At 40.4% G+C, this 19,959-nt stretch overlaps 1 protein-coding gene across 2 annotated transcripts in view; it reads right to left on the bottom strand.

The window, feature by feature from the left end:
• Positions 1–19,959, bottom strand: part of LOC132155284 (transmembrane inner ear expressed protein-like) — a 28,488-nt gene that overhangs the window by 5,640 nt on the left and 2,889 nt on the right. The window contains exons 2-4 of one of the 2 annotated variants that reach the window (XM_059564163.1): positions 10,905–11,022; positions 10,086–10,235; positions 7,848–8,031 (exon numbers count right to left, since the gene is read on the bottom strand). In XM_059564163.1, coding sequence (XP_059420146.1) covers positions 7,919–8,031; positions 10,086–10,235; positions 10,905–11,022 — 381 coding nt within the window. In that variant the 3' untranslated portion in view covers positions 7,848–7,918. Of the gene's footprint in view, positions 1–7,847; positions 8,032–10,085; positions 10,236–10,904; positions 11,023–19,959 lie in introns of those variants that run through there. The other variant, XM_059564162.1, reaches the window with a different exon arrangement.

Raw genomic sequence — 19,959 nt, forward strand, 5'->3', positions numbered from 1 at the left:
TCTCGTTCGCGACAAGGTCTTACCTGTATGCTAACTCTAAGGACTAACTCTTCTTCTACTTACCTCTCTCCAGCGATTCTCAGAAGATCCAGATCCCCAGTGTGCGTGCGTGTGTGTGTCACTCCACCTTACACTACCTGCTCCTCTGCTTGTGTCTGTAAACCATTCTGTCTGTTACTCCTCAGCCTCCCGAGTGATCCGTAACACAGGGCAACAGAAAGACTATTTTATAGCACTTACAGCATTTTCAAAACATACAATCAGCTTTCTTCATCCTTTTATACTATCTATATAATGATATTGATTTTTTAAATATAAAAGCATGAAGTTTCAGCAGGTGTATTTTGAGATTTTAACAAAGCCCAAATGTGCTTACAGAGGCTTGAGATTGTCTGAATTGTTCCATGGCTGCTCTGAATTCCATCAAACGTTTTCATGGGAAAATGTTCCAGCTGTAATATTTTCCTTGCGGCATGTTGCACACAATCCCAGCACATTCCTGCTCTGAGGGGCCATTCTCAGCAGATGATTGATACTAGGACATGTACAAGCTCTGTGAGACACAAATGCTGCTTGAAAGAATAACATTTTTATAATGTTTAATGACATGCATTTATAATTGGACCAAGCATGACTGCAGTCCACTCTTTGTGAATCTCCCCCACATTTTTGAATGGGTTTTGTTTCACAATCCTCTCCGGAGTGCGGTTATCCCTATTGCTTGTACACTTTTTTCTACCACATCTTGTCCTTCCCTTTGCCTCTCTATTAATGTGCTTGGACACAGAGCTCTGTGAACAGCCAGCCTCTTTTGCAATGACCTTTTGTGTCTTGCCCTCCTTGTGCAAGGTGTCAATGGTCGTCTTTTGGACTGTCGAGTCAGCAGTCTTCCCAATGATTGTGTAGCCTACAGAACTAGACTGAGAGACCATTTAAAGGCCTTTTCAAGTGTTTTGAGTTAATTAGCTGATTAGAGTGTGGCACCAGGTGTCTTAAATATTGAACCTTTTCACAATGTTCTAATTTTCTGAGATACTGAATTTGGGATTTTCCTTAGTTGTCAGTTATAAACATCAAAATTAAAAGAAATAAACATTTGAAATATATCAGCCTGGGTCTAATGAAAGAATATAATATACAAGTTTCACTTTTGAATGGAATTAGTGAAATAAATCAAGAGTTTTTGATGCTATTCTAATTATACTGTATGACCAGAACCTGTATTTCCAAACACCGAGCAGCTGCCATTTGAAAGCTCTCATAGGCTCTAAATGTGTCCATTCTGTCTGTCACGAAGGTGTAGAAATGCGATGTGATGTGTCATCGGGTATGAAAACTCTAATTTGCATAGATTTTCCCTTCATTCAGCGGCTATTACAACAGTCCCCCAGAACAAAACAATAAATGCCACAGTTCATGTCTTAAAAATAAAACATATCTGAGCAAGAGCAGTGAAAAGGCATGTAAAATATTACAATGTACGTAGACAGTGTTATTTGGATATTTTTGATGATTCTTGATTATTTGCATCTTGTTTTGGAGAGAAAAGTATGCCCGACTCATATCTCATAAACATGAATGCGTATTTTCAGACCAGTGGGATTTATTTTCAATAATGATATCATTGTTATTTTCATGAAAGTTAAAAACAATTTTCCCTAAATTCTTACAACTGTAACACTGTGTCTTGACTGCATTATTAAAATCCTAACTAAACTGTCTAACCATTAAATGGCAGTGTTGAAAAAGTACCATATTATTTGTTACGAAACAACAGAGGTTGTAGTCCTGAGGATGTCTTTTCAGTCCTAAAGGAGAGCAGAAGGGTTTTCTTTGAGCTTTTCAGCTGCTGTATGTCCGTGTGGATGATGTTGTCTGTGTAGGTCAGCATTAAAACACTTCAATCATCTAACAACTCTTCTGAGTCTAACAGCAATGAGCGGAAATCGCCTTCGCCTACCCTGTAATTACTGACCAGAGCTTCATCTTCTCAAAAATGCCTGTTGTATAAATACTGACAAATGAAATATACCCTATTACTGAGACCCAATGCTTTTCTCTCTCTTTTTCCATTTGTTTATTTCAACTTTGAAGGGCAATTTTACAAATACAGGACATGGGATGAGGAACTTCATTGGAAAAATAGATCTTTTGGTGTAACACAAGGCTGTAAAAACAACCTTTAACAGTAACCAAAGTGGGTGTTTGGCTTACATTAATATTAATCTTACAACTATATGAGTAAAGTCTGAAATGTGTTAAATCATGAGAGTACCCAGATAGAACATTTACATCTGTAAGATGTCTTTTAAAGATCGCTTCATCTGGAAAGAATCTGCTGTGTACAGACGTCTTTAAGATGTACATTTTACATTCATTCTAAATCATAAGCATCTTAAAGACATCTTCTAAACATCTATTTGACAACTGATCGGAAATGTCCTATAGATGTATTGCAGATGAGCAAAGACCAAAAAATATGTCTTTGAGATGTAAATGCAGATGTAAGATGTTAGCAATATGCTAAAACATGTTAATATTCATCACATCATTTTGCTCTGTTAAGCGCAGTAGAGAGAGAAAGTGTAATGCAGGGGTCTTCAACTGAAATTGATGGAGGTCCAGTAATGAACCCTCCTCAACAGCCACCGTCTGGACAATTATATCCCTAAATACCTAAACTGATGGTTTTTGCCAGACTATTGAAGACCTTTTATGACCTGCACAAGTGAAATTAAAATGAATGTAAAACACATTATTCACAATACAGGCAGGGCCATTTCTAGACATTTGTGGCCACCCACCCCCAATAAAAAGCACTTAAAACTAATTTGATTCCTCTACACCATTTCATGATAAATGTTGCATATTTTTACTTACACAGTACCGGTCAAAATGTTGGGCACATGACTATTTTTAATGTTTTTGAAATAAGTATTTTATGCTCATCAGGCCGGCATTTATTTGATCAAAAACAACAGTAATATTAACATTATATATATATATATATATATATATATATATATATATATATATATATATATATATATTGCAATTTAAAATAACGTTTTTCTATTTTAATGTACTTTAAAATATAAAATTAATTGCTGTGATGCAAAGCTAAATTTTCATTGAATCTTCAGTGTCACATGATCCTTCAGAAATCATTCTAATATGTTGATTTATTAACTGTGTTAGAAACAGTTGTGCTGCTTAATATTTATTTTATAACCTGTTATACTTCTTTTCAGGATTTTTTTATTATTAAAAAGTTATTTAAAAATATAAATATTTATGATATAAATATTTTAAAACAACATAAGTATTTCAATAATAATGGTTCCTACACCCTTACTCTAAATACATTTTCAGCACATACAGTTTTCTTTTTTTTTATAATATTTTGCACAACATAAATGGCTTCTGTTTCTTCAATTTGCTATGAAATAACGTCTAACCTGCGTGGGGCAGATAGCCGTGTGGTTAAAGATTTGGCCTGCGAGCTCAAAGGTCAGAGATTGAATCTCAAGGTCAGTAAGGAGTGTGAGTGAGACCCGTCTTGGACAATTACTGAGATGACTCCTTGTCTCAGCTCTTCAGTTGTTCCTGCAGTTCTGGGCCTGAAACCAGTCATGCTCTGGGTAATCCATTAAAAGCATGGAAGGTAATCACGGATAATGAAATATATCTGCAAACACTTCTGCAAGCTTGGAAGTTTTCAACCTGATATTAATGCACAGTTTTGTGACAACAATCTACTGCTTAGAATCCAAGAACAAGCTTGACAAAAGAGACAAGTAAAACGATCATTTTATACAACTGAACTATTTTCATTTTTTATTCTAAATGTAATTCACAAACCCAAACTAACAGTGTTGACTTTCAAAAAACTCCACTGTTATAAAGTAGTCTCAGGTGATCTGAACCCTTTTTTTTTTTTTTTTGAGATGATGTAATGATGTTACTTTTAGTAGCCTATAAAAAGAAACATCAGCATAATACACTCACGGGCATCAATCACTTCACTGAATACTTGCCAGCTATTAAATAAATAATTATTACCTTATGATCCATCTGCTTTCAAATCCACATCAATTGAATATCACAACATCAATGTCTGTCAAAAAATAACATGCACAACACATGGTAGCATTTACAGGAAGCAGAGGTTTAGCGAGAGCACGCATTACCTGGAAAACCCACAATACCAGATGTTTTGACATTGACTTCTTTCCAAGAATAAAGAGAAAATAGTGGCATCAGCATGCTGTCTGTCAAATATAGTAACATACGTAATACATAACGCATACAAGTGTAAATTTGGTCTTCATTTGCAGATGTAATTTACATAATTATCAAGGAACAGAGGAAAATAATTCACACGATGCTAAAGAGAATAAAAACCAATGCAATTTAAAGACTTCAGCGTGTTAGTTAACATAGTTCAACATGTGTTAGTTCCTGATGGAAACACTATGGTACGTTATTTGTATGTCTTATTTTATGCACAGACTACGTAGTCTGATTCTGACATTCTGAAAGGCAAACTAAGGCAGACTAAGTTTCAAACTAAGAAACACCTTCATGATTGAAGTGATACCTTTGTCAAAAGTCAAAATGTCTCTGTAATATTCCAATATGTTTACTCAAGTGCAACTCAGTCATGCTTCAGATCATTTCTGAGTTTCTCTCAGGGATCCTAGAAGTCTCGGGAGGACTTGTATGCTGTCCTAGGTGTAAGAGCCACTTTTAACATTAAAATGCTTTGTGGATTACTCTTAAATTAATGAGCCATAAAATTATAAGTGACACACCCCTGATTTTTAAGAGCTGCTTAAGAGTTTTTAAGATGAGCAACTTTAGCCTTAAGATTTTTTGCGAATATGGCCCCTGAAATTTACAGAATGTTTGGTAACACTTTAGAGAACAATATTCAGTATTAACTAGTTGCTTATTAGCATGCATATTTATTGTTTATTAGTACTTATGAAGCACATGTTAATGCATGACCATTTTCTAGATCCCTTAAGCATACCCAGTATCTAAACCTGACAGCTACAACATTACTTACTAACATTAAGCAGAAAATTAGAGAACTGCTCTCCTGTAACCATGTTGAGAGAAATCAGCAGTAACTGCAGAGGTGTTGTGTGTGCTGTGTGTAAAATTGTGTTTTAATAGTTCAATGAGTTCTTCTATGTCAAAAATCTGGGAAATTAGATTTCTCAATTTGGGACCCCTTTAAAAAATGAGGTTGTAGTTTGTCAAAGATACAGTTTTAAAAGTAGCTTTCTTTAAAATAAATGAAAAATGCCTCTGTATAAACACATGCACATGGTAATTATGGTGTAATCAGATAATATATATGCAGGATAATACCTTACCTGTTAAAGACATTGTATGAATTCACTTGCTTTAAAGTTAAACAGTGAATAACCTTTTTATTAATGTATTTTTTAACTTCATAAAACATACTATGGCGGACAAATAACTATGAAGCGTACTATTTACATCAAAGTTTTGATCACAAATACAGTGTGCTCCATACGAAGTGAAAGATGCGATTATAAACCACACAATCAGGATGCTCATCTCTGAATGATAGTTAAATCACATTTTCATGGGTGACCTTATTAATCTATATGTAGCCACAGTGGAAACCCACTGACATTATTTGCATAGCTCCCTATGAAAAATGTGTGTGTCCACAAATTGAAACCACAAGTGTGTGATGCATCCCATCTATGAATATAAAGAATAGGCAATTGTGTGGCGCCTGACAAGGGGCTCTTCCTGTGCTAAATGGTCTCTGTGGCATTTGGGAGAGTCCCATTAGAATGTGTTTAGCTCTAATGAAGAATATAATTAAGTCAGGGTTCGTGTGGGTAATTGCAAGCCTCAGTGGGTTTGTTTGTTTCAAGCATACTGCATTATCTTTGGCATTAAGTGTGCGTACAGTTCTCCACACTTCATTCATGTGCGCAGATGGAACGTCAATGTTGAGTTCCATCTCATGCATATTGCAGTTTTCTGCGCTGTAAAACAAAATTCTCGCCTATTTACAGTCTGTCAAAGAATTGCTTTATCAACCATGCTCCTCTTGAAATAATGAGGCTACAAATATTTTTCTTTTTGACAGACGATCCACAGCGGACCAAAGTATAATTTGCATGCAATGCTTGAGGAGGGTTTTTATTTGTATCTTCATGTGTTGAAAACCCCATTTGAAGTTTTATGGCTTTGCTTATATGTAGTATTCTTAAAAACTGAAAAAAATAATAATAATTTAGCAAATATAAGGTTTTAGTCCTGAAACATACTCTAAAGAAGAACTCAATCATTTATAGCAATAGAAATTTGTAAAGTGACTGTTGGAATTTTCCATGTTTTCACTGTTTTATATGTTAGGAGGCGCTATTAAAAATCTTGTAAGAGTACCAAATCTACGGATCAAAACACAATGAAGAAGCAGCAAAAACAAGAGATTGCATATGAAAGCAAATGCATATGTAAAATGATGCGGCCATCAAATATTAAACATCATATAAATAAAAACTGCCTAAAGTTACTGACTGAAATGTCGACCTAGGAAGTGGTTTAGGACTGTGAAGCTTAGCTTAAATAGGAGACATTAACATGCAAGATATTCAGTCCTGGTCAGAAAGATAGTTAGGGGTTACATTTTTATTCAGGTTTAAAAGGGACAGAGACAGAAACACAATATTAAGTCAATATCAATATGTCAATATGAATCAGAATTCACAACCCGTTTTTGTGTTTGGGAAACAATATGGACCTGTTTTATAGAAGATGCAAAAGGCATTTACAGAAAAAGAGATATTAATATTGACTTGTGTTGAGACGAGAGTCTTTACAAGTGTGTCTTCCAAAGCATATCACAACTTACAACTGTGATTAATCATTTTGAAAAACGAGTCTATCACATATTAATATTATGTACTGATGATGTACTCAGAAATATGTGCTATTACAAAGCTGCCTCGTGATAAAAGCAAGACTAACTTTTATATTCTTACATGATTTCACTCTGCAAAAGTCTACATCTATAATACCTGAACCTTTCTGAATGTCAAGAGAATTCATGAGTTTATTTGTCAAAGAAACCTTATTGTTTCAGTAAGTGATTTATGCTTGAAAGTCTGTTATGTTCTTATGCTGCCCTTTATTGGACTCTACAGAGAATGTCAAGGACTGCTTCACTTATAAAGACGTCACACTGCCAACATTGCTCAATATGATCTGCTTTATTATTCAGGTTTTAAATGGTTATATTTGCAGATTTAAGCAAATGCAGTGACAACAAAATAAAATATGTGCCACCAGAAAACAGCCAGCAAGTTCTGTGTGTGCAACAGTGACACTGTTTTCTTCTGCAGAGCTGCCACAGCTGAAATTGAAGTCAGTTCATAATTGATAAACTTTGCAACACTGAAATTGTCGTTTTCCTGTTTACTACAGCGAATCTGCTGTGAAACTATCTCTAAGTAAAAAGCTGTATAAATAAATGTGTATTTAATGTTGGTAGCTTTCCCAAAACCTGCATACAAAACTGGCATACACAGAGCAGAAATGGGAGTTAAGAAAGTATGAGCTCAATTCTGATTCAAGGTTGACTTTAAAAGACAGAGAAGGAAAAGGTAAAGATACTGTATGTGCTTTTTACTCATTGCCTACTTTATATTTTCTAAGATGCACCTAAGGATTCACTTGCATTTACACTTGCATCGTTCACTTATACTGTATACATATACTGTACTGACAGCAGATTCTAATCGCAGGCTAAACTTAACCTCAAAGACACTGCTAGCAGCATATTTCACCAGTCTTTTCTACTCTAAGGACTGCAGGCTGAGGACAGGCAGGAAGAAAAAAAACACGAGAGCTGGAGCGCATCGGTCTAAGTGACTGGATTGGCGGGTTCATCTTCTTCCCTGACCACAGGAAGTTGTCCACTACCATGAGCCTGTACCTGCTCAGAGACTGTCTGCAGAGCTGACGCTTCCGCAAGAGCTGAGTAAACACACAAGAGATGTGAAAAGAGGGAAGAGAATAGAGATAAGCAGAGGGAAAGATCAATAGCACTGGATAAAAGACAGAAGACATTAGACACATCAGCTGAAAGTAAAGATTTGAAATATAGAAAATATAGGACATATAGAAAAAAATGTGTCGCGATGTGTGGCTTTTCTAGATTTCTATCAGGATGGAAAACTGCACAAATCTACATGCCTAAGGAAGAAAAACAGTGCAGGACTTCTGAATAAAGAGATGTTTCGCCAGTGATCCAATGGCATGCTTAGTGTGAGAACTTTAAGTACATCAACAAGACGTCTTTATTCTACTAAAGGGTAAATACCAGCTGACAGTATGTGAGGCTATTAGCCTCTTTCACACAGTAATACCAGTAAATTGCCGTAAAATTACCAGAACGACTTTACCGGTAAATTCAAAAATGCGCTGTTCACACAGTCAACGACATTCCGTCTTTTTTCCGGAAAAGTCTGTATGTGTGAAAGGGCTTAAGAAGTGTTAACGTTCTTTGCTGACCCTGAATGTTATAATAACCATGATCCGAGTGTATCTGCAGCGTTTCAGCACAGTACCACCTAGTGGTCAATTTACTTTTTTGCTTATAATTTCTGAACGGTTTGACCAAAAATCAGACGGCTGCTTCCTATAGATTCAAAGTAACATACCAAGTCATACGATACCCAATATTCCCATGCTGGCCATTTTGGGCATCAGCAATTTAGAAATTAGTCATAAAATGCTATATTTTATGAATGCATTATTGTATCGTTACAAAACTTGGTATGTGTCTTTCGCACTATACCATTGAGGTACACTAAAGGTTTAGGGGCAGTGCCACCTTGTCGTAAAAAATGATAAAGAAATGTTTAAAAATGCTAATAGCTTTTGAATAGTATTGTCATGATCTTGATAGATTCCTTGGATCATGCCGCAAACATACAAATTGTGCCATAATCAACCTTCCTGTCTGCTATTTTGAGTTTCTTTGAAAAACTACTTTTTAAAATCCTCCAAGACCATTGCTCCAATTTTCGCGAAAATTAAACCTGATCATCCTCAGACCATGCTACGAAAAAGTTACGGATTTCATGTCGATAGGCAAAACGGTTACCATATATTACATCATCAAATTTGATGGTATGATGCATGATGCATATCTCTGCAAAGCTTTGTCATATTGACACCAAACTTTATGGGCCCTATCATACACACAGCTCAATGCGGCGCAAAGTGTTTTAGCTAGTTTCAGCCCGATGCAGTTCTCATTTTCCCACCCTGTGCCAGGTTGTTTAACTAGTAAATGCATTTGCACCCATTTGTGTGCCCATGGGCATGCTGGTGCGTTTTGTCTCTGCGCTTGCAAATTCCACTGTGTAAATAGCAAATGCACCATGGCGAGAACTGGCTTTTAAAGGGAACGTGAGATGACACTCTGATTGGTGTATTGCATGTTAAGCCCCAAAACACCCATTACTTATTAAGAAAATATGGACAACCCGTTTAGACCATGCAACTGGGCGTGCCGACCATTTTCCCATTGTTAAACTATCAAAATTGGATTCGGACATGCCCTGAACTCACCTGCGCGTGTGCTTTAGATCATGCGCTTAGATCTTTAAAATAGGGCCCTATATGTCATTATCACTTCACACTGAACACACCACATCAATTTGATAACAGTGTCACCTACTGGTCAAAAGCAATAAACCATTCAATCATGTTATTACTGGTTTTATTTATGAATTTTCAACCATTTTGCTTAACATAACCTCTAAATATGTTTATTTAATAATTTTTCCCATTTTTCTTTTTTTTTCAATATTCATAGGTCTGCATAGGTTGATAAACTATTCACAACAGTGTATGTATGTATTCATTTAATGTAAGTTATACTGGGAATATTACACAATGGGATAATGGAAATTTACAGGACCAAAATAACAGACAGAAACAAAGATAATGGTCACAGATCAGAGAATGACATGGTCAGATTTCTTTACCCTTAAAGAGCAAATAGCCTTTGTGGCACTTACCTCCCGGCACCTCTGTGAGCTCATTTAGGGGGGGCACTGTCTCCAGTGTGTTGGCATAGGTTTTTGCGGCTAGTCTTTGTGCATGCCGAGCCTCTATCTCTTTTTTTGTTCGTGGAATTCGGCATTTGAAGATGCAGCACAGTGTTATTACTGTGAAATGAGAAAGAAAGCTTTGAAATATTTGAAAGAGTTTTCCTTCACAACAGGCACCATATCTTATCTCTTTGTTATGTAATTGATATTTTCATCTTGGGAATTTCATTAAATCACTTAATGTGATTCACTCTAAATAATTTAGTTTTTTTTTTTTTTACATCTATTAATGTGAATTCTGAATGCAAATATATGCAAAACTTGTCATTTTAAAGAGGTCACCTACAAATTAAAATTCTGTCATCATTTATTCAACTTCATTCCAATAATAACGATACTGTGGAACACAAAAGGAGGGATTTTGAATAATATACTGGTTGCTCTTTTCCATGCAGTTACAATGAATGGAGACTGGGGTTTCTGAGCTTGAAAAACGACAATGCATAGGTTTCATTAAAGTTTTAAAACATAGTCTAAAAAATTGTGTGCTTTATTCCAAGTCTTCTGAAGATAAAGTGCTCTTTGTCACTTAGGGCCTTGACATCCACAGTGCTCACTCTCATTATATTGAAAAGAGTGGCTAAAATATACCTTTTGTGTTCCAAGTACGAGACAAAGAATGTCACATGGGAACAGTATAGTGAACAAACATTTATAGTAAATGATGGATTTTTTCCATTTTCCTCTTTTTTTTTTTCTTTTTTTTTTACATTTTTAGACACTTACCAATTGCTAGGATGAACATGGAGAAAATACCTACAACCTGCCATAATCGAAGACCCCAAAACACCACTGTTTCTGAAGTGACTGGATCTGGCTTTTTTGGAGGGTCTGTTGGCAAAAGCTGCAGGGATAAAATTTAAAAATTAAAATAATTTTCCTACATCTCTTGCAAAACAAAGGGTCATTGCACCACTTAAATGGAAACAGTAGCAGGGATTAATAACCAAAGTATGATTTTAAAGTACCACTTTCACATGGTTATCACAATGGAAAAAAGAGAGGCAGAAACATTTGAAGCTGTAAATTGCTTGCAGTGAACTTTTAGACAAAAGGGTTTTCATACATTAAACATTTATTTATAGCATTTGAAATGTTGGTAACACTTTAGAATAGGTAACACCTATTAGTTGCTTATTAGCATGCATATTGCTATAATATTAGCCATGTATTAGTACTAATTAAGAACATATTCTACTTGACCTTATTCTACATCCCTAATCTTACCCAATACCTAAACCTAACAACTACCTTACTAACTTTTAATAAGCAGCAAATTAAGAATTTATTGAGAGAAATGTCATAGTTAATAGTTAACAAGTGTTACCTATTCTAAAGTGTTACTGGAATGTTTTATTGATTGATTTAATGTGTCCTGTGATCATTATCAATATCAGGTCCTTCCAAAAGCATATCACTTAGTGTTTCCAAACTTTTGAATAGTTAACTCCAGCTTTGACAGTCTCTAGAAGCATGTGTGACAGTAGCTTTAATATGAAAATGTGTTGCTTTTGTTTAAATAATTCAGTATATATGTCATACAGTACAAATCATTGGCGGTCAGTGTTGACATGTTGTCCAAGTTCCTCCACACAGATTATCACTATAAATCTCGTTTAAAATATGCACTTTTGAACTTTTATACCTGCAGACAGACTTCACTTGTCCCCAGTGCCCAGGCCTAAAGGTCATATTTTACTGGTAATGAAGCTATGAGGTCCTTACTGATACAAAGCAGTGTTCATGGGAACTGTACTGTCCACATAAAGATGAGTCAGTCATGCAATGACTATGTCTTTGTCTTCACAAAGTGACTCAAAATATATCTTCCAGTCTGTCACCTCAGGACATTTTGGAGACCAGATTCTACTAGTTCTGATGGTGACAAGAAGAATGATGGTCAGATGATGGTCTAATATGTTGAGATGTCAAGTACCAACATGGTTGTGAAATCTGCCAAGGAGTGACATGCCCTTTTGACACATGAATATAAAGAGTACTGTATAGTGCAAATTTAAATTTGTGAAGGTAGAGAGTAAAGCATGAATAAGATACACATGGTGAAGCTTCTGATACCTGTTTTGCCTTCATTGTTTGCACACAAACCTATAGAGAGACGTGCCTCACCATGTAGGTTAGTAATTTTTTCTATTCATTTTTTCCATTTGAAAAAGTCTTTGTTAAAGCACTATAACCAGCTACGAGGAGAATCACAACATTGCTCTCTGATGGTTGAAATTTCTGTACAACAGCATGGGTTATGTAATTTTTCACCAGGTATTCTGCTGCTAAACACAATTATTTCAAACATAAGTTGAAATAATGCAAACTGCTGGCTTCAGCGAAAGCATATACAATCTATTAACAACCTCCAAGCACAAAGTAGGTCTGTCTTTCAAGTATCAAATCAGTTTTACAGAAAATCATGGTGTTAATGTTCATAATATCTTATTCATGTCTTATAGTCGCATTTATCAAATTAGAGCTGGCCAATAATTTAGTTTACATTTTGGCAAAGTATAAATCACCCTACACAAGTATAATGTATGCATCCTTTACAGTTTGATATACTTATATATTCAATTTGATATAAAGAAAAAAGTAAATTTCTCCTCAACAAGCAGCACAATTTTATCATTAAATTAAAAGATGCACAATACATTTTAAAATGTAGAGTTAAGGGTTGGTTCGAATCTCCAACACTAAGTGTCACCAAATAGTGATGCTTGCCATAGCGAAAAGCACTAATAATTAGAAATGACTTAAACCATTGGTATCTAGTATTGACTGATTAGCTTGATATTTTTGCTGGATAAAGAGTAACATTTCCATCAGCGAGACTAAAGATAGCAGATGTCCCTTCAGCTAAAATAAAATACTATTGATGTTTCAGTCTTATTCAATAAACCCTGAGATTTTCACATGGTCGCATGCTATAGCACATCAACAGAGAGTGTGCTGAAGGCTCATACATAGCATGCCACCTGACTTTCTCTTTACTGCACAAGCAACCTAACAATATATATTAAGAAACTCTTGTGGGATTCAAAGAGTATATAATGTACAAAGAATAAGCTTCAGATCATATATCTCATATCTCAACTAAAGAATGAGGGGAAATCCTTTTTATTTCACTCAATGTGTAATATCAGCAAAGCGGTGTGCCTCAGGGATTTGTACTGAGCCTATTCCTGCTGTGAATAAATATTATTGAAAACTAAAAGAAATGCCTCAAACTACTCCCCCTATAATGACTAACCAAATCCTTTCTTTTCTTCAGAGCTACATGGCCACTGGCCAATACATACAGTCAGACAGTTTGTGTCTCAGTAATCCTTATTTTCATTTGGTATTACATGCTTTCAATTCTTACTGGAATGTATATATATTCCAGTAAGAATTTTTTTTTTTTAAGATTTTTATAAAATATGTCTATAAATATTATAATAATCCAGTGATATTTTTGTTTATGTCACTATAGTAGTAGACTATAAATTCACATTAAATGGTGAAAAGACACCAAAATGCACTTAACTGATGCAAGTGAACAAATAAATATCTTCACAACCCTTCTGTTTTCAGTTTTGAAGGAAAGATTAGTATTTAAAAAGCTAAATATAGAAACAAATATTGTAAAATATCAGCATTAAGGAAGAAAAAGCATGACCTTTTAGATATAAAGATGTATTGGGTCATTCAGTATTCCTGACAGACAATCAATCATGAGATGCAATCACTATTGTGTGTGGCACAGACCGTTTGAAGAGTTCAGCTGGCAGTAGGTCACTTATTGATATTTTTTTCTTTGTAATGCACTTCATCATGTCTCTTCTATCCTTTATATTTGATGTACTATCCTTAACGACTCTATAGACAAACAGAAACCAAAGACATCAGAATTTTAAACATTAAACATCAGAACTTTTTGAATTTCCTGTTGAGATGAATAAAGTATCCATCAAATTCTTATATAGGGTATTGCATTGCATGAAGACAATAAAAACTGAGAATTCATAGTTATTTTCTCAAGTTTAGAGCTTGTTCTTCCGGCATGACCTAACATGACACAACTTACAATACACAGACTCTCTGCAGCTGAACACAAATCAGTATGATCATGGTGTTTTATATGGGTGTCTATAAATATGAACGAATGGCCTGTTTTCCTGTTTTCCAATTCAATATTGCCTACTGAGTCCACTGAAGCACAAAATGTACCTAAACTATATTTGTGTCCCTTAAGTGGTTTCATGTTGGTGTTAAACAGTGTCCCAACAGAGAAAATTGGAGGCACCTGGATAATTGACCCTTTAATGAGTGTTTAATTAGCAGAGAAATGGTACATCTGACACCTGCTGTCAAAGTCAAGCAGGAAGAAACCTGTTATTACTGTACATCAGTTATAAATGTAAATGTCTCCCAAAACATAAACACTGAAATTCAGGAACAAACTATATATTGTAGCGAATCCACAGGATTAAAGCGTTTTTAAACACTCAACTCAAGAGCCATTCCTGCTTTTCTAGTTCACGCTCACTAGTCACTTCTTTACATTGATTAGTTTCTTCTATTTTCTATTTCTTCTAGTCACTCTTTCATCACGTGACAGCCCCATAAGCTTTAACCATATAGACTGTACAAACGGCTTTTTCCTATCAATCGTTCTTTTGTCACATGACGTGACAGCATTGGATAGAGAAATTAATTTACAAGTTTCCTTAGAAACAGGTGCATAGTTTTTATTACTATTATTATCAATTATCATTTATTATCAATTATTATTTAACCTTACAGTTACTGCGTTTCTGGTCTCAAATTGTAGTTCTCTTACCAGAGCTCTCTCGTACGGCGTCTTAGCTAAGACGCTACGGGAAAAGTCTCTTTTCATGAAATACTGAAGCAAAAAATTATCCTTAATTTTGTATTTTTGTAAAGCGCATTTGCAACAGTACACAGCCATAGGCGAGACGGCTCGTTCGCTCATTGGCTTGTTCTGCGGCATCTGCACAGCCTAACGAGCAACATCAGACCAATAAGGGCGCTTCGCGCCCTTCTTGCCACTTCCCGCCAAAACGGGTGTGGCCCAACCTATAAAAGGAGCTCGAAAAGGCTGACTCACCTGATTTTTCATCTCTTCAGCGAAGCTCACGCATCGCTGGATCACGGAGGAAGCAAGCGCCGTCTGAGAAAGCATATCAGCAGGACGAGCCATTCTGAAGCTGCTGGCATCGCCGCCTTCCACTACCGTTCCTGCTGCGCTATCCGGCGCCTATATCCTTTCAATTCTGTTATATCCAGCTGTTCTTTATGTGTGTGTGTGTTCACCCTGCGACACACACTCGTAAAAGAGCTCGCGTCTTTTTTAAGATGCCTTCCTGCGGCTCGTCGGAGCCCCACTCAGCGAGGGAGACCGGTACGCCATCTGTGTCTCCTGCCTGGGTGAAGATCATGCAGCGCTCGCGCTCGCTGACGGCGGATGCCCCCACTGCGAGCTGTTGCCATGGTGACTCTGAGGACTCGTCTGGCCTTTTTTCTCTGAGCCTGCATTCTCCGCTGCGCTGAGGCGCCGTAAAAGCATCGCTTCCAGCGGATTCCGGAACCGTCTTCAGCTCAACCGAGCTCGCCGGTTCGCCCTGCTTTACCGGCCGCCCCTGCATCGCTTCCCGGTGGGCAGCGCCCGCTGTTTGCCGGCGCGTCGTCCGAGGAAGTCGATCTCAGGGCCGCGTCGGGGGAAGAGGACACGCGCTCTCTGCTAGCTTCGGGCAGTGAGGGCTGGGCGAGCTCCGAGGATCTCGCGCCTTCTGCTCAGAAGCCCAGCAGACGAGCTGACATTGAGAAGGAGCCGGGACGAATGCTCGCGTTGGCCGCGACGAGTCTCGGCCGCGAGTGGTTTGCACCAGCGCCCCCCCTCTCGTTCCCGACTGGATGGTATTTCCCTTTCGGATGAGCTTACTTCTCAAAGCCCGCCTCATTTCTTCCTGAGCTTCACGAAGAGGTAGCGAAGGCTTGGAACGCTCCATATTCAGCGCGAACTCGTTCGTCTGTCTCACTAGCATTCTCCACACTCATGATGCTAAAAAACAGGAACTACCAGTCACTTCCGCCGGTGGAACAGGCGATAGCGACGCACCTTTGTCGGCCCTCTGCTGAACTGCGGCAAAAGCGGTGTTGCCATCTAAAGCCTGCTATGTGACGCTGCGGCTGCACTACTCGCGATGGCTGCTTCATCGAAGCGCAGGTGTACGAGTTCCGCTGTGGCCGAGCTCTCACCCAAGCGCGCCGCTGTTTCAGTTCCAGGAATTGTTTTCTGCAATGCGCAAGCCTGCACAGTTGCCCGCTTGCCTGCACACAAAAGCCGTTATCACAACAGCTTCAGCAACGCAGCTCGAGACCCCCGTTCTCGCTCTACCGGCCGTTGCCCCGCGCCGCGGGGACTGCGGCAGAGGATTACGGTGAGGCCGGGAGCCCCGAAGCCATCCTAGGAAAGCCATCTATGCATGCTGCATGACGCTGCGTCTGCACTACACACGATGGCTGCTTCATCGAAGCGCCGGTGTACGAGTTCTGCTGTGGCCGGGCTCTCACCTAAGCGCCCCGCTGTTTCAGTTCCAGAGATTGTTACTGTTTCAGCATCTTTTGCAATGCGCAAGCCTGTACGGTTGCCCGCTTGCCTGCACACAAAAACCGTTATCACGGCTACCCAGATATTTCCCGAAAAAGGTGTAATTTCTGGTGTCCCGGCCACGGCCGATGGTGCTATAAATGTAGTGACGATGCCCACTGCTCAGTGCCCATCTCCACATATAAACACAGCCCTTCACACAGGGCTCGCGCCCATAAAAGCGACTCAAGTCGATCACGTGCACTACATAGTAGACGTGCCCACTCCTCAGTGCCCACAATCACTATGTCACACGCGTCATGTGGTTTCTGTAAAAACGAAACCCGTGCACGTTCGTCCGGCCACGGCCGATGGTGCTATAAATGTAGTGACGATGCCCACTCCTCAGTGCCCATCTCCATATGTAAGCACAGCCCTGCACACAGGGCCTGCGCCCATAAAAGCGACTCAAGTCGATCGCGCACACTGCATAGTAAGCGTGCCCACCCCTCAGTGCCCACAATTACTATGTCACACGCGTCATGTGGTTTCTGTAAAAACAAAACCCGTGCATGCTCGTCCGGCCACGGCCGATGGTGCTATAAATGCAGTGACGATGCCCACTCCTCAGTGCCCATCTCCACATGTAAGCACAGCCCTGCACACAGGGCTCACGCACATAAGATCGACACAGATCGGTCGAGCGCGCCGCATAGTAAAAGTGCCCACATACACTATGTCACATACGGCGCGTGGCTTCTGTAAAAACGAGGCCCGTGCACGTACGCTCTGCACAGGCAGACAGCGAGTTGAAAGTGGTAAATGTGCACATATGCAGCCCACAGTTACTCGCAGACATATCGAGTCCCACGGGACCTGCTCAGCCTTCCCCCAGTCGGTTAAGCGCCAGGACGGGGTCGAGGAGGAGCGATCTGCCCGCTGTGATCAGGGCGCTCCCCGCCTCAAATACGCAGCACACCCGAGCGCCGCCGTTGCCCAGTCAACAGAGCGCGCTTCGCATCCAGCCCTTAGCCATTCATGCAGATGCATGGTCAAGCGCTTCCAGGGGTTTCGGATTGGGTGCTAGGCATTATAAAGAGAGGCTACTCGCTACAGTTTTTTCGACGCCCTCCGCGCTTTTCAGCGCACGTCGAAACTACGGTCAAAACAGAAGTAGCACACATACTTCGGGCCGAAATATCAAAACTGTTGAGCAAAGGGGCTGTAGAGCCTGTGTCTCAAGCTCAAAGCGAGGGGGGGGCTGTACAGCAGATACTTTCTGGTGCCCAAGAGAGACGGGGGTCTCAGGCCCATACTGGATCTAAGACAGCTGAACAAGGCATTGATGAACCGCAGTTTCAAAATGCCTACGACCAGGAAACTCCTCGCGCAGATTCGCAGAGGGGACTGGTTCATGTCTTCATGTCAATAGATCTGAGGGACGCGTATTTTCAAATACAGATAGCGTCAAACCACAGGCGATATTTGAGATTCGCCTTCGAGGGCCAGGCATACCAGTTTACAGTCCTCCGTGGCTCCTCGTACGTTTACGAGGTGCATGGATGCAGCGTTCGCTCCTCTCAGACTCAGAGGCCTGCGAGTGCTGGATTATTTGGACGACTGGCTGGTTCTGGCCCGATCACGAGCGGAGCTCGTGGACCACAGGGCCGTTTTACTCGATCACCTCGAGAAGCTCGGCCTCAGTGTCAATTGGGCGAAGAGTTCGCTGAACCCCAGTTAGACGATTCTGTTTCTGGGTATAGTTCTGAACTCGTGTTCCATGACGGCGCGGCTGTCACCACAGCGCGTGATGGGCATTCAGCGCGAAGCGAGTTCTTTCCGCTGCGGCGCGACCGTGTCGCTCAAACACTGTCAGAAGATGCTGGGCCTCATGGCCTCAGCATCTCCGGCTCTGCAGCTGGGCCTGCTCCGCATGCGCCCCCTGCAGTTCTGGCTGAAGACGCTGGTGCCGCGCAGAGCGTGGGCGTCTGGCCGGCGGCATCTCAAGGTCAATCAGAGCTGTGTCACAGCTCTGGCACCTTGGACAGCGATCGGCTGGTACCGATCAGGTGTAAGCCTGGGGACTTCCCCGAATGTGAAGATGGTGTCGACGGACGCCTCCACTTCGGGATGGGGAGCGCTGCTCGAGGGCAGACCGTCCTTTGGCCTATGGTCAGAACGGGAAAAGCTCCATCATATCAACTGTCTGGAAATGCTGGCAGTGGAGAACGCGCTGATGCGCTTTTGTCCCCAAATCAAGGATCACCACGTCTTAGTCCGTTCGGGCAACATGTCTGTGGTGTCCTACATAAATCGCAAGGGCAGTCTCGGGTCCTGAAACCTGTACAGGCAAGCGGAACGCCTCCTGGTTTGGGCTCAGCACAACGTGCGTTCGCTGAGGGCAGTGCATGTGCCTGGGCTACAGAATCTGGGTCCAGACAGGCTGTCCAGAGGCAATGTTCCTACGGGCGAATGGTCTCTACACCCGCAAACAGTCCGGCTGTTGTGGGAGAGATTTGGCAGGGCGGAGGTGGACCTCTTCGCGTCCCACGAAAACGCTCACTGCCCTGCGTTCTTTACCGTTGGCTGGTACCGTTGAGGAGGGACCTCCTCTCTCAGGCCAGGGGCTCGATTTGGCACCCTCAACCGGAGTTGTGGTCCCTCCTTGTGTGGGCGCTCAACGGTTACCCGCTGATCTTGCAGTGGGAGTGCTAAATACCATCACTCAGGCTAGAGCTCCGTCGACACGACGTCTGTATGCCTCGAAGTGGTCGGTGTTCTCCAGCTGGTGCACAGCTCGAGGTTATTCACCCCTTTGTTGTGAGGTGACGGAGGTCCTCTCCTTCCTACAGGAGCTGTTGGATAAGGGCAGAGCCCCATCCACGCTCAAAGTTTATGTGGCAGCCATCGCGGCGTTTTCTGAAACGGCGCTCGGTCAGTCAATAGGAAGGAATGATTTAGTCGTCCGGTTCCTCAGAGGAGCTAGGAGGCTGAATCCTCCCAGACCTCCGTCAGTCCCTATGTGGGACCTCGCGGCGGTTTTGGAGGCCTTGAAGGGTCCCCCTTTTGAGCCTATCCAATCGGTTAGCCTTCAGCATCTGTCGTTCAAGACAGTATTCTTGTTGGCACACGCTTCGGTGAAGCGTGTGGGTGATTTGCACGCACTCTCGGTGAGCCAGT

The sequence above is a fragment of the Carassius carassius genome, chromosome 12 (genome assembly GCF_963082965.1).
Source record: "Carassius carassius chromosome 12, fCarCar2.1, whole genome shotgun sequence".
Lineage (NCBI taxonomy): Eukaryota > Metazoa > Chordata > Actinopteri > Cypriniformes > Cyprinidae > Carassius > Carassius carassius.